This window comes from Pomacea canaliculata, linkage group LG1, assembly GCF_003073045.1.
Source record: "Pomacea canaliculata isolate SZHN2017 linkage group LG1, ASM307304v1, whole genome shotgun sequence".
Classification (NCBI taxonomy): domain Eukaryota; kingdom Metazoa; phylum Mollusca; class Gastropoda; order Architaenioglossa; family Ampullariidae; genus Pomacea; species Pomacea canaliculata.
Window position 1 is genome coordinate 16,028,208 of NC_037590.1, and position 12,874 is coordinate 16,041,081.

The window sequence follows — 12,874 nt, forward strand, 5'->3', positions numbered from 1 at the left end:
TCTGTTTGCTCACAAAATTTGGAATTTCACCTTCCTCAGTGTTTTTTCAAACATCCTCTACAGTGCCGATCTCAAGTAAATGTTATCCCTATCTCTTTTTTGACATCGTTCACGCCTTGTTAGTTTTCTTTGGACTGGGAACCAAAAAAGTCTACATGAAAGTTGAGTTCACACTGTTGTGTATCAGTTTACACCCTTGTTCGCACCCTGAGTCTTCGGGAACACCAAGACTGGCTTCCAGCTTCAAATGATCCAGCTCATTAATATGCTGCATATAGATTGAACTTTGCGAGAGTTAGTGAAACCCAAAGGATGATGTGAAAAGCAGAAGCTATTGTGCAGAAGTTAGCATCGTGGAGAGGCTGGATGTAAAGCACGGCAGGACCCAACATCAATCATGATAACCTGGCAATTCTTGCTCTGGTATCCCAGGACAACGCAACACCGCCTGTATATCGTGATGTCTGAAATGCTTATACATTTGCTCCGTTGTTCTTATCGGCTTTGGTGTGTGATGAGGAGAGAAAGAGATTGTGCGCGAATATGTTATCGGCGTTTTTTTTGCCGTGTGTGTACCATGGTTGGACATGGTTGCAACATTGTTCATTTTCGACAGTTACAATTACATGTAGCTTGGACATGTCTTTAATTTAAGCTCATAGTGTATATTATTAACTAAGACCCTAAATTTTTAAAATATTGTTCCTTCATAAAGGAATGAATGAAAGGTGCCAGTATTCCCACGATCCGAATTATACTCGTTTGGGAATGTAGGCAACACCAATTTTCCAATTTTTTCTTTATCTTTCTAATAAAAAATGTCACTTTCAGATGTTCACCAATTTAGGCAGGTTTCCACAAAAAAATTACATAACGAAACAGCACAAGCCCCGCGAATTGCAGACCCTCATCTGTCGCACTTGCTATTGTCATCATGGGTACTAAGTCAAGGCCGCTGTCGCAGATCGTTCCCCTGTGTGTATGTATGACGAGGACATCCAATGGACCAGTATTTGAGGTTGGGCAGATCCTCAGACTCCTATGTAAAAAAGAAGACCACACACACCGATCCGAGAAAAGCTGTCGACAATGGTTCCGTCTACACGATGTATGTGGAAGCAAATGATCACTTCAACTTAAAATATCTCGAGAAGTTTATTTTTAAAAAAATTAATTATTAACTGTAGTTCAATTAAACCATCACAACGCACAATCAGACAGGTATTTAAGATAACAACGTTTTCACAAAAGAAAGACAAGACCACTGTAAACCAAAATGCGTGCCAGAACCTAGCGAACCAACATTCCACACCAACTTCCCTGTCAGTGCGCGCACGCGACGCCAAAACTCACAAGGGTGTTACTTTATGCCATGCTCGATACGTAATACATAATAGAGCTCTGGATACAAAGAAAGAGGAAGAATAACTAATAAAAAGAAAGAAAAACAAGTATCCTCTTCTGTCGATTTTCGTTAGGGAAAATCGCCACGTGAATTTAAAAAAATAATAGTTGAATTACCACATGCCATGAAGATCACTCTTTCCACACGAATTTACAGCGACTGCTGCACGGTAATTTCTGACACTCACAATGAAAACAGAGAGAAATCCTTCTCTGTGTGGTTAACCTATGCCATGCTGGTAGGAAAAGCAGATTTCAAAGCTGTTTGTGACGTGCTGCTCAACATGCAAAATTGCTGCCTGAAAAAAAAATGAAAAACTATTTTAATCTCATTCAACCATGTACAGTCGGTATTTTATTATGCTGTTTATCATGTTGAAAGAAACGACAAAACATAACAGGCATTAGTGGTTTTGTGGACCCACCCACGTGATGTTTTTGAAGGAGATCATTGTAAAATTCGAGAGAAAATAATACAGTCAGGGTCATTTTGCAGGAAGTAAGCAAAGGCGAGGACTTTAACAAGAAGCAAACTGGTCGACAAGCATGCACCAATTTCTGGAGAAGTTGTTGAAGGTCTAGTGCAGTTTGTCTGAGTAAAGCTCAGCACGAGGTGCTAGTGTATTTGTAAAAATCCGGTGAATACCGCCTTCCGGCAAACTTCTAGCCCCGAACGAATAAAAATTATATCGTTCCCTTCAGACCTCACAATGTCAACCTATTCTTGTCCAACCCTGACATCAGTCTTGCTGACTGTTTTCTGTACATGGTGATTTTGCAGGTTTGTATCTCGAGAACGGAAGGGACTACTTACCCCAGATTTTGGAAATGGATTTGTCAGATTTCCACTCTACTCAATAATTAGAAAAAATTGTACCGAGCATTATCTCGGAAGAATGATGAAAATGGCTGGGTAACAGAAAGGTTGTTAATGGTTGAAGTGCCCAGGCTCCAACATGTCTCAGTCTTGGAGCATGGTATCAGTTGTCTAATAGCAGGCACCAAATGTGGGAACGAGACATTCATGCGATGCCATTATACCTGTGTTCCTTCATCTCACAGAAACCGAGTCAATGTTTTCTTTTCATTTTTTTTTTACTTTATATTTGGAAACAAAAATATTTTTCTGTACTTATGTACATCTGTGTGTGTGCGTGCGCTCGCTCGCTTAAAAGATAAAACCACAAAGAACTACGATGTTATAGTCAATAGTTCTGAATGTTTGAAAAACAGTGTCGCAAACCTGGGGCAGGGTCCGTAGATTTGGTAAGGGGTACGATTTCTATCACCAGTCCAACACACCGTCTATACCCCCACCAAGTCCACGTCGACACTTACCACGTGCTACCACACTAAATTGCTTATTAATTATCCACTCTAACCAGCTCGAGCCCCCAAGCACGCATACCCCAAAGTAAAACACGAGGCAATTTAGTGCATTAAAAGATGTTAATTATTATTTCCAGAAGTTCATACAAACCCAAAAATATTACAATTACAAAGTATGAACCCTTGATCGTTGTCTAGACCGTCCGTTTACCTAATTATTTCCCCTACTCTATTATGTCCAGATAACTGAGAGCCAGATCTAACCTTATCTGTCATACACACAATACTGCTCACACAATACTCCTCACACAATACTCCTCACACAATACTGCTCACACACTCTCCCCGTACACTCCTTATGCGCACGCACTTAGCTGTGTTTCTCGACTTTGTGTGTGGAGATTAGTTCTTGCAGAACACACACGCACAACTGTCACTGCACTGTCCAATGGCGGATGCAGTATGGGTAATCTCTCGTCGCGCCGCAGAAGAAATATTGTCCGAAGACTTCGGTCTTCTGTAGATCGGCACGCGACGAGAGGAGTACGAGAAGGTACACTTCGTACTGTCGCTAGCAGGCCGACGATCTGGTATGACGCAACACCGATACCAGTGGCCGGAACACTTGTCCGTTACTTGGTGTCAGGTCGGACGAAGTTGTTTCTTTCCAACGCACAGTACGACCGTGTGGCTATATCACCTTCTAGGTTGAGTCCTTTTCTCTCAGTAGTTCGGCCGAAGGACAATTGCAAAGGAAGACTGAGATGTCAAGATCACTGTCTCTCCCTAGAGGTATCTCGTAAAGCCCAGCTTGTCGTCCAGTTCTTTCTCTCTTTCAGTCCAAACGCTCAGCCTGCATCTCTAGATCTTTCAGTCTCGTAACCGTCTTGTTGGCCAGTCATACCACCTGACACACCACAACCAATCACGCCTCACAGCCACCACGAGCCTACGCTCCCACCCGCACACGCGTAAATGACGTAAAAATGACGTAATTTCTAGCGAGAAATTACGTCATATCTAGAGTAAAATAGATCTACAAACCCACACTACAGCCCTATCCCACTCTTTCACGACACCCCCGTGCTAAAAGCGAAATTCCGATTTCGTAACACTAGGGCTGCAGGGTGGTTTGCATCTATATTTACCTACATCTTACATGACCTCCTCTGAAGTCATCACCGTGAGGTAAACTCCCCAAACTACCTACCTACAATCTACTAGTACTGGATTTCGCCTAGTCTAAATCACTAGGTATTGGAAACAGGATAGACACTTCTACCATATCTACATGTCATACTATCATACTCCCGTCGCGGACTCAGTTTGTGGTGGGGCAAATAGATTCAACTAACTTCCCTGCGATTACTTCCCCCACCCGGAACTTAAAACTACAGTTACATACCCTCTCCGTACCACCCATACACCCCCGTGCTAAGAGTGTACCCATCTGAACCCAGTGGTATGGGCCCTAACAAAGCAGCAGTCAGTCAAGCTGACTACTCACAACTACTAATCACTAACCCACGGTTCAACGTATTTACACGTGCACCCTTGCACTCCCTTGCTAAGCCTGTTCTTGGCAGGGGTTAACTATACTTAGGTCGACCTGTTCCGTCGTCACCCCATCTGACCTAGATAACAATAACACAACAATGTTGGACACACCAACGCCGCCTCACACACCCCCTTGCTAAAAGTGTACCCATCTGAACCAGTGGTATGGGCCTTACAATGTAACAGTCTGTCAAGCGAACAAGGATGCCGATTCCTCGTCTGTGGGGTCCTCTGCCTGTTGAAGACGGCTGAGGTAGTCGGCTCCGACATTGTCCGTTCCTTTAATATACTTGATCTGGGCTCTGTACTGTTGTAGGAACATTGCCCACCTCATCAGGCGTTTGTTGATGTGTTTTGCCTGTTCCAAATACGCGAGTGGTTGATGATCGCACTCGAGTATGAATTTACTGCCGTACAGATATTGTTCAAACTTTTGGACTCCAAATATCAGTGCTAGGCATTCCTTTTCTGAGGTGGAATATGCCTGTTCCACCATGGTTAACTTCCGGCTCGCAAATGCCACTGGGTGCAACATGCCGTCCTGGTCTTGCAATAGTATCGCACCCACCCCTCTGTCACTGGCATCCGTTCGTAGTAGGAAGGGTTTCGTCATGTCAGGCATTTTGGTCACGTTCCCCGACGCCAGTATAGTTTTGAGCGTGTCGAACGCTCTTTGACATGGCTCTGACCACTTCACCTTGTCGGAGCAGCCTTTCTTTAACAGGTCCGACAATGGAGCTGCGATGGCGCCGAAGTTGGGTACATAACGATGGTAGTAGTTTGCCAACCCCAAGAAACTTCTTACTTCTTTCTTCGTCTCTGGTTGTCTAGATTCTAGCAGTTTTTGCACTTTGGTCTCTGTCGGGGCCAGTCTCCCCTGGCTAATGCGGTGCCCTAAAAACTCGAGGCTGGTACAACCTATCTCGCACTTAGTCGGGCGTGCTGTTAGGCCCACCTCTTTGAGACGTAACAACAGATCACGCAAGAGTTTGATATGCTCTTCCCACGTTTCTGTGGCCAGCAGCAAATCGTCCATGAAGCTTTCAATCCCACGGTCCGCCAAAGGTTCCAGCAATTTCCGCATCATCCTCGTAAAGACACTGGGTGCGTTTTGCACCCCAAAGGGCATGACTCTCCACTGATAACACCCCACGGGCGTTATGAAGGCGAGTTTGGGGCGGTCTTCTTTCTTGACAGGTATCTGCCAGTATCCCTTTGTCAAGTCCATCCGCGTTGAAGTAGTTAGCCTTCGCTAACCTTGTGATATACCTTCTGGTCCGGGCATCGGTTCAGCAAGAACTCGGTAACTGCATTAAGACGTCTGTAATCCACGCAAAACCTGTAACTCCATCCTTCTTCTTGACCATCACTATCGGCGAGCAGTATGCGCCCTCTGCTGGCTCTATGATCCCTAACTTTAACATTTCTTGCAGTTCGGCCTTAACTGCGTCTAATTTAGCATGCGGAAGCGTATACGGTCTTAAATTGATAGGTCTGTTGTCGGTCACTGTAAGGGAAAATTCGGTCAGCGTAGTCAGACCGGGTTTGTCCGTGAGGACGTCCTTGTAAGTAGCAAGTAGGTTTTCGACTTCCTGCTTCTGCTCCGCGGTGAGATTACTGCTGACACACACGTCCCTATGCGTCTCTTTCTGCACCATAGGACAGCTCGGGAGCTGGGTGGCCGATGCGGCGTCTTGTTCTTCTTCCTCATTCACGACGGCGGCAAAAAGTAAAGAGGCTGGCCTCTCGACGTACTTCTTTAGCAGGTTTATGTGGAACGTCTTCTCCTTGTTTCCTAATTTGACCTGGTAGTTGAGGCCGCTCAATTTCTTAGTGACGGAATACGGACCTCTCCATCGCACTTGCAGCTTGTTGTGTGCGGTCGGTAACAGTAGCAGCACACGGTCCCCCACTCCAAATTCTCTTACTACCGCCTTTTTGTTGTAATGTTGGGCCTGTTTGGTTCTTGCTTCCCCCAAATTCTCTCGTGCAAGCTCGCTAATGGTTTCTAGCCGCTGCCGTAGGTCGGTGACGTATTCATAACACGTCTTCACCTCCCCTTGCACTTGCTCGTCAGTCCATAGCTTGCGTAATACGGCCATGGGGCCTCGCACCGTTCGTCCATATACGAGTTCAAAGGGAGAGAACCCTAGCGAACTTTGTGGCGCTTCCCTGTAGGCGAACAGCAACGCCGGAATGTACCGATCCCAATCCCGTGGTCGTTCGTCCGACAACTTCTTCAGGGCAGTCTTGAGAGTACCATTGAACCTCTCTACGAGCCCGTTACATTGAGGGTGGTAAGGCGTCGTCGTCAGGTGATGAATGGACAACAGGCGGTTTACTTCGGACATTACTGCACTCACGAATTGCCTACCCTGGTCGGTCAGCACCTCTTCAGGTATACCGATTCTTGCCCATATCTCCAGTAGGGCTTCAGCCACAGTTTCGGTCTCCATGTTTTTGAGAGCTGTGGCCTCTGCAAACCGAGTGGCATAATCTACCACTGTAAGTATATACCGATGACCTCGTTCAGTCGCCGGTTTGATCGGGCCGACCAGGTCCATTGCAACCCTCTTGAACGGTTCGTCAATTACCGGTACCTCCCCTAATGGGGCCGGTTTAACGTGGGCTCTGGTCGCTGTCCGTTGGCAAATATCACACGAGCGCACATACCGTTGTACGTCATCGGCAACTCCTGGCCAATAAAATTCTGCGGTGACCCGCTCACGAGTGGCGGCCACCCCGTGGTGAGCACTAAAAATACCCTCATGAGCCAATCTCATTACTTCGACTCTTTTCTCCTTGGGCACGATCACTTGCTTCCGTTCGAAGTCTCTGCCCTTGACCTGCCTCAGTAAGATTCCCCTTTTGACTACCACTTTGACCTCCTCGCCGCCTATTACTCTTGTCTTCCCAGTTACAGCTGAGTCTCGCAGCCGCTGGAGACTGTTATCTTCGGCTTGTAGTTTCCGCAGTTCAGCTGGGGTGGTGTTCTCGACGGGGCTGGCGACCGATAAAGGGATGGTGGTTTTACGAGCAGCTTGCGCGCGGGTAATAGCATGTAACTCGGCGCAATGAGCTTCTGGATCCGGACAAATGACATGCCGACACCCCAGAATGATCGGGTGCTTGGGATTGTCGAAACATGCGGCCTTGATTCTTCCGCTAATGTATCGACAGTCGATGTCAATGTACGCCACGGGAAACTTCCTGATGTCCCGGTCATTGTACTCAATCGCCACCATCTCACCTGTCCTATCTTCTGGCGCGACCATGCGACTGTCAATCACTGCGGGGTACGTGCAGCCGGAGTCCAGCACAATGTCGTACTCCTGACCATTTACCATACCTCTTGTAGTCACCAGGCTGTGTATGTCTCCACCCATTAACGTATTAAGCGAAGCGTGGTCATTCACTTTCCGTTGAGGGCAGTCGCGAGAGATGTGACCTTCTTTACCGCACTTGAAGCAACTGTTACTCATTCGTTTAGCCTCCGGTCTTTCTCCGGTAGTTTGACCACCGTTCCTGGGGTGAGTTACCGTCTTGCTTACAGTGCCGTCCTTGTTGCTGGGTTGGATGGGGGGCTTTTCGTTCCGTTCAGCCTCCTTCCTCCCTTTCCACCGTTTCTGCTCCGCTGCGTCGAACCGCTCGGCAGCGACTGCAATTTCTGCAAGGCTGGCTGCTCCGTGCGCCTCCAGATGGAATGTTAAGTCCGGCCGGTAACTGCCCATCACTACTTCCTTAGCCAGTTCCTCCCGCACACTCTTGTGGTCGGACGGGTCTACGTTAGCCATACTCAACCACTTGTCTAGATTGTGTAACACACGGTGATGGAATTGGTCATGTGTCTCGCCTTGTTCTTTTTTTGCCTGTCTAAAGCGGAGACGGTAAGTCTCGGCTGTCACCTGGAAGCGCCTCAGTAAAGCGGCTTTCAGGACCTCATAGTCGTCCGCCGACTCGTCACTTAGCTGGTGATAGACTTGTTTCGCGCTATCGCGGAGAAGTCCTGACAACTGAATCGCCCAACTATCGCATGGTACCCGACTCGCCCTGGCCAGCTTTTCGAACTGTGTCAGGAACCTCTCTATCTGGTCAGTTTTACAATCGAACGGCGCCATCTTAACTTCGGTCCCTCTTCCAGCCCCCAAAGCATCGCTCTCACTATTTACCAACTCCTTTTCACTGCCGCTACTCAACCTTCTATCCGCGCACGTTTCGGCTCTGAGTTTAAGTTCGGCCATTTTCAGCTCATATTCGCGTTCTCTCTCTCTTTCCTGGCGTTCTCTCTCTCTTTCCTCGCGTTCTCTCTCTCTTTCTCTTTCCTCGCGTTCTCTCTCTCTTTCTCTTTCCTCGCGTTCTCTCTCTCTTTCTCTTTCCTCGCGTTCTCTCTCTTTTTCCTCCCGTTCTTTCCTATCCTGGCGTTCCCTCTCCTCCCGTTCCTTCTTATCCTGGCGTTCCCTCTCCTCCCGTTCCTTCTGATCCTGGCGTTCCCTCTCCTCCCGTTCCTTCTCCCCCGTTCCTTCTTATCCTGGCGTTCCCTCTCCTCCCGTTCTTTCCTATCCTGGCGTTCCCTCTCTTCCCGTTCTTCCCAAGCTTTCTTGTCTGCTCTCCAGTTTGCCATTTCATCATTTACAAACTTTTCGAGTTTGTTGCCGCTAAACTCTGCCCTCAACCCTTCCGCTCTGAACTCTTCCCTCTTCTCAGTAGCGGTTTTAGCGAATTCGGCCTGCAGCTTATCTGCCATCTCCGCAACTTAGTCCTATCACGTAACTGCAACTACACTTGCGAATGGACCACCCCCCTGTCTTGTGCTAGCTTCCACGAACTCACAATCGTCAAGCTCGCAGCAACGGTAACCAAGCCAAGCTAGCTACACAGTTCGTAATCAGGAATATAACACACACTTACTCACTGTCAGTCTTACGTTAACTTACACGAAATCACCCAATCGTTAAGCTAACAACATAACAGTTAAGTAAGCAAAGCAACAATCAGGTTATCTTCTCCAAAATAACCTCACTCCACACCAGCCTTCTGCTTCCTTACACACACACTGTGCCCTCCACTAGCTTACACGAAATCACTCCACTGTTAAGCTAGCGACAACAGCAAGTAAGGCAGCAATCGCCAGGCTATCTAATCCAAGATACCCTGCCCAATCACACCGACTCTCTCTCGGCTAGTGTGATAAAACAACTTACAACAAGCCCTGCACACAGGTATCAATTTCGGGCTATGCTGCAAATCGCCACGTGCGACACGAAGCACGTGCGTACAATATACAACAGTATATACCAAAACAGTGTGTACCTTAAGGCTAGCTACTAGGCTTGGCTTGATTACCAAAGCACATTCAGCCTCTACAGTGACTCACAGCTACCTGGACTACTTCAAAGGGATACAATTCAATTCAATCCCGGACAGAGCCTACCACTATGTCGCAAACCTGGGGCAGGGTCCGTAGATTTGGTAAGGGGTACGATTTCTATCACCAGTCCAACACACCGTCTATACCCCCACCAAGTCCACGTCGACACTTACCACGTGCTACCACACTAAATTGCTTATTAATTATCCACTCTAACCAGCTCGAGCCCCCAAGCACGCATACCCCAAAGTAAAACACGAGGCAATTTAGTGCATTAAAAGATGTTAATTATTATTTCCAGAAGTTCATACAAACCCAAAAATATTACAATTACAAAGTATGAACCCTTGATCGTTGTCTAGACCGTCCCGTTTACCTAATTATTTCCCCTACTTCTATTATGTCCAGATAACTGAGAGCCAGATCTAACCTTATCTGTCATACACACAATACTGCTCACACAATACTCCTCACACAATACTCCTCACACAATACTGCTCACACACTCTCCCCGTACACTCCTTATGCGCACGCCACTTAGCTGTGTTCTCGACTTTGTGGTGTGGAGATTAGTTCTTGCAGAACACACACGCACAACTGTCACTGCACTGTCCAATGGCGGATGCAGTATGGTAATCTCTCGTCGCGCCGCAGAAGAAATATTGTCCGAAGACTTCGGTCTTCTGTAGATCGGCACGCGACGAGAGGAGTACGAGGAAGGTACACTTCGTACTGTCGCTAGCAGGCCGACGATCTTGGTATGGACGCAACACCGATACCAGTGGCCGGAACACTTGTCCGTTACTTGGTCGTCAGGTCGGACGAAGTTGTTCTTTCCAACGCACAGGTACGACCGTGTGGCTATATCACCTTCTAGGTTGAGGTCCTTTTCTCTCAGTAGTTCGGCGAAGGACAATTGCAAAGGAAGACTTGAGATGTCAAGATCACTGTCTCTCCCTAGAGGTATCTCGTAAAGCCCAGCTTGTCGTCCAGTTCTTTCTCTCTTTCAGTCCAAACGCTCAGCCTGCATCTCTAGATCTTTCAGTCTCGTAACCGTCTTGTTGGCCAGTCATACCACCTGACACACCACAACCAATCACGCCTCACAGCCACCACGAGCCTACGCTCCCACCCGCACACGCGTAAATGACGTAAAAATGACGTAATTTCTAGCGAGAAATTACGTCATATCTAGAGTAAAATAGATCTACAAACCCACACTACAGCCCTATCCCACTCTTTCACGACAAACAGATTGCGTAAAAGAGGATGACATTGGATGAGAGGAAGTCTCTGTTCGTTTCTTTTCCCATATAAACTTCCTACATTAGTGAGCTCGTTCATTGTCTATAGAAAGTGCCGTGCAGCCAACCAACCAAAAAACTGAAAGTGATACTCATCAGTAGATGAGAGAGACTCAGCTCTGTCTGTCATCAGACATTTTTTCACTCTAATGAAGTGACTGTCAACCAACAGAATATCGCTATAACTGTATTAGTCTTCTCTTTCATTTCTTCTTCACCAAAAGAAATGTGCAGTTTCTGAAAATCTTTGTTCCTAATGGTAAACCTTTCCCACGCTTGTCAACAGTCGTACGTATGACTGTTTCATCACGGACATTTGAAAGAGGAAATACGCCAACGGCTCCCCACGATGATTTGCATGGTTGTTGCCACCGAAGAGATTCCTGTTTGTGGTTCCAGTTAAAAGTTACGTGTTTTAATGTCTTTTTTACACAAGCCTTCCTGACATTTACTTGACACTTTGTCTTCGTCTCAGATGCAGACCTCCGACACAACCTCTCCAAGTGCTGACACAACCCGCAAGAACCATCATGGCGCCGTTTCCAGAGGTCTTGAAGAACCTCTTGTGTCGTGGCCGCCAGGAATATTAAGAGGGTTAGGGAGAATGCGACCCGAGGTGTCAGGCCATGAATTAGCTGCAGCTTTCTGCACACGTTCCCAATCCATTACAGACAGATTATTTGTCAGATTATCTTCGCGACAAACTCGTGTATTCCTGTCCCGTGCTGAAGGAATATTTCTCAGAGAAAAAATATTGCAGAGTTTTCATTGACAATATATTTAGGGAACAACACAACAGATCACGCATATACCAACAAATATATATGTGTGTGTGTGTGGGTAGAAGCATGCGAGAGAGAGAGAGCATGCGTGTACTCGATCTTCAGAATGTCCATCGAGCCCCCAACACCTCACACCTCCACAGCTTCATCGTTTCTCCAACCTAAATGAAGTCCACCCTTATAGGTTACTAAACTTACAGTAAATTTACCAAAGTGACAAATCTGTCTGGCTGCGAATTTGTGTTCTATTCTACTTAATCTCGGCCTAACAGGGACGTGCCCCAAAATACACCACACCCGCACATTTGTCTTCTCCTCCGCCACCGGTCTGCACGCCGCAAGAAAAACATCAAAGAGAAGTTCAGGTCTCGGTAATGTCATTTCCAGACATAAACTCCTTTTCACAGTCGGATGCTGCGTGCAGTATTTGAAAAGTAATATGACTTTCAAATCACACTTGTAAGCCCCCAACCCCTCTCTCCACCCTCTAGTAATGCCACAAATTTTTTTATTGGAGGAATAAGTTTAGTCTGGTCTCAGCTGTACAATAAATGTAATCCCCCAAAAAAACACTTCTGACAATTGTGTACGCTACATAAGAGTCCTTCACTCTGCAAGAGAATCGTCTTAAAATGAAATTATTTGTTTATAGATAATATCCACCCTTTCCTTCCCGAATATGTCCAGAAAGGCAGGGTTGTCCATGGGACATATTTTTCTATCCCGTCCCATCCCATCCCATGGCAATTTATGCCTGTCCCATCCCGTCCCATCCCACGGGATGTTTCCCATGGGATTCCCATGTGATTAACAATCCTATGGACAACACTGAAAACCACTTTTCGGCTTTTGTTCTATAATTCCTGCTACTTCACATACAATAGATGATTCAGAGGAAAGATTTAAATCCTTGATGAATGAAATAACAGTAAATTTATTTTGCAATATCAAGTATCGACTACCATGGAAATACAAATGTGTGCTGTCCCATCCCATCCCATCCCATGGGACGTTTCCCATGGGATTCCCATGGGATTCCCATTCCTATGGACAACACTGCAGAAAGGTATATGTATATGTGCGAATTTTTTAATGTATGTATATACAAATATCACAGTAATTGATTTTGA

The 12,874-nt window shown here is 46.5% G+C and overlaps 1 protein-coding gene across 1 annotated transcript; it reads right to left on the minus strand.

Annotated features, from left to right (window-relative positions):
• Positions 1-5,559: 5,559 nt before the first annotated feature.
• LOC112558046 lies at positions 5,560-10,909 on the minus strand. Its single transcript, XM_025228269.1, has one exon. The coding sequence runs from the start codon at positions 8,529-8,531 to the stop codon at positions 5,580-5,582; it is 2,952 nt and encodes a 983-aa protein (XP_025084054.1). The 5' UTR covers positions 8,532-10,909; the 3' UTR covers positions 5,560-5,579.
• Between the last annotated feature and the right edge of the window lie 1,965 nt (positions 10,910-12,874).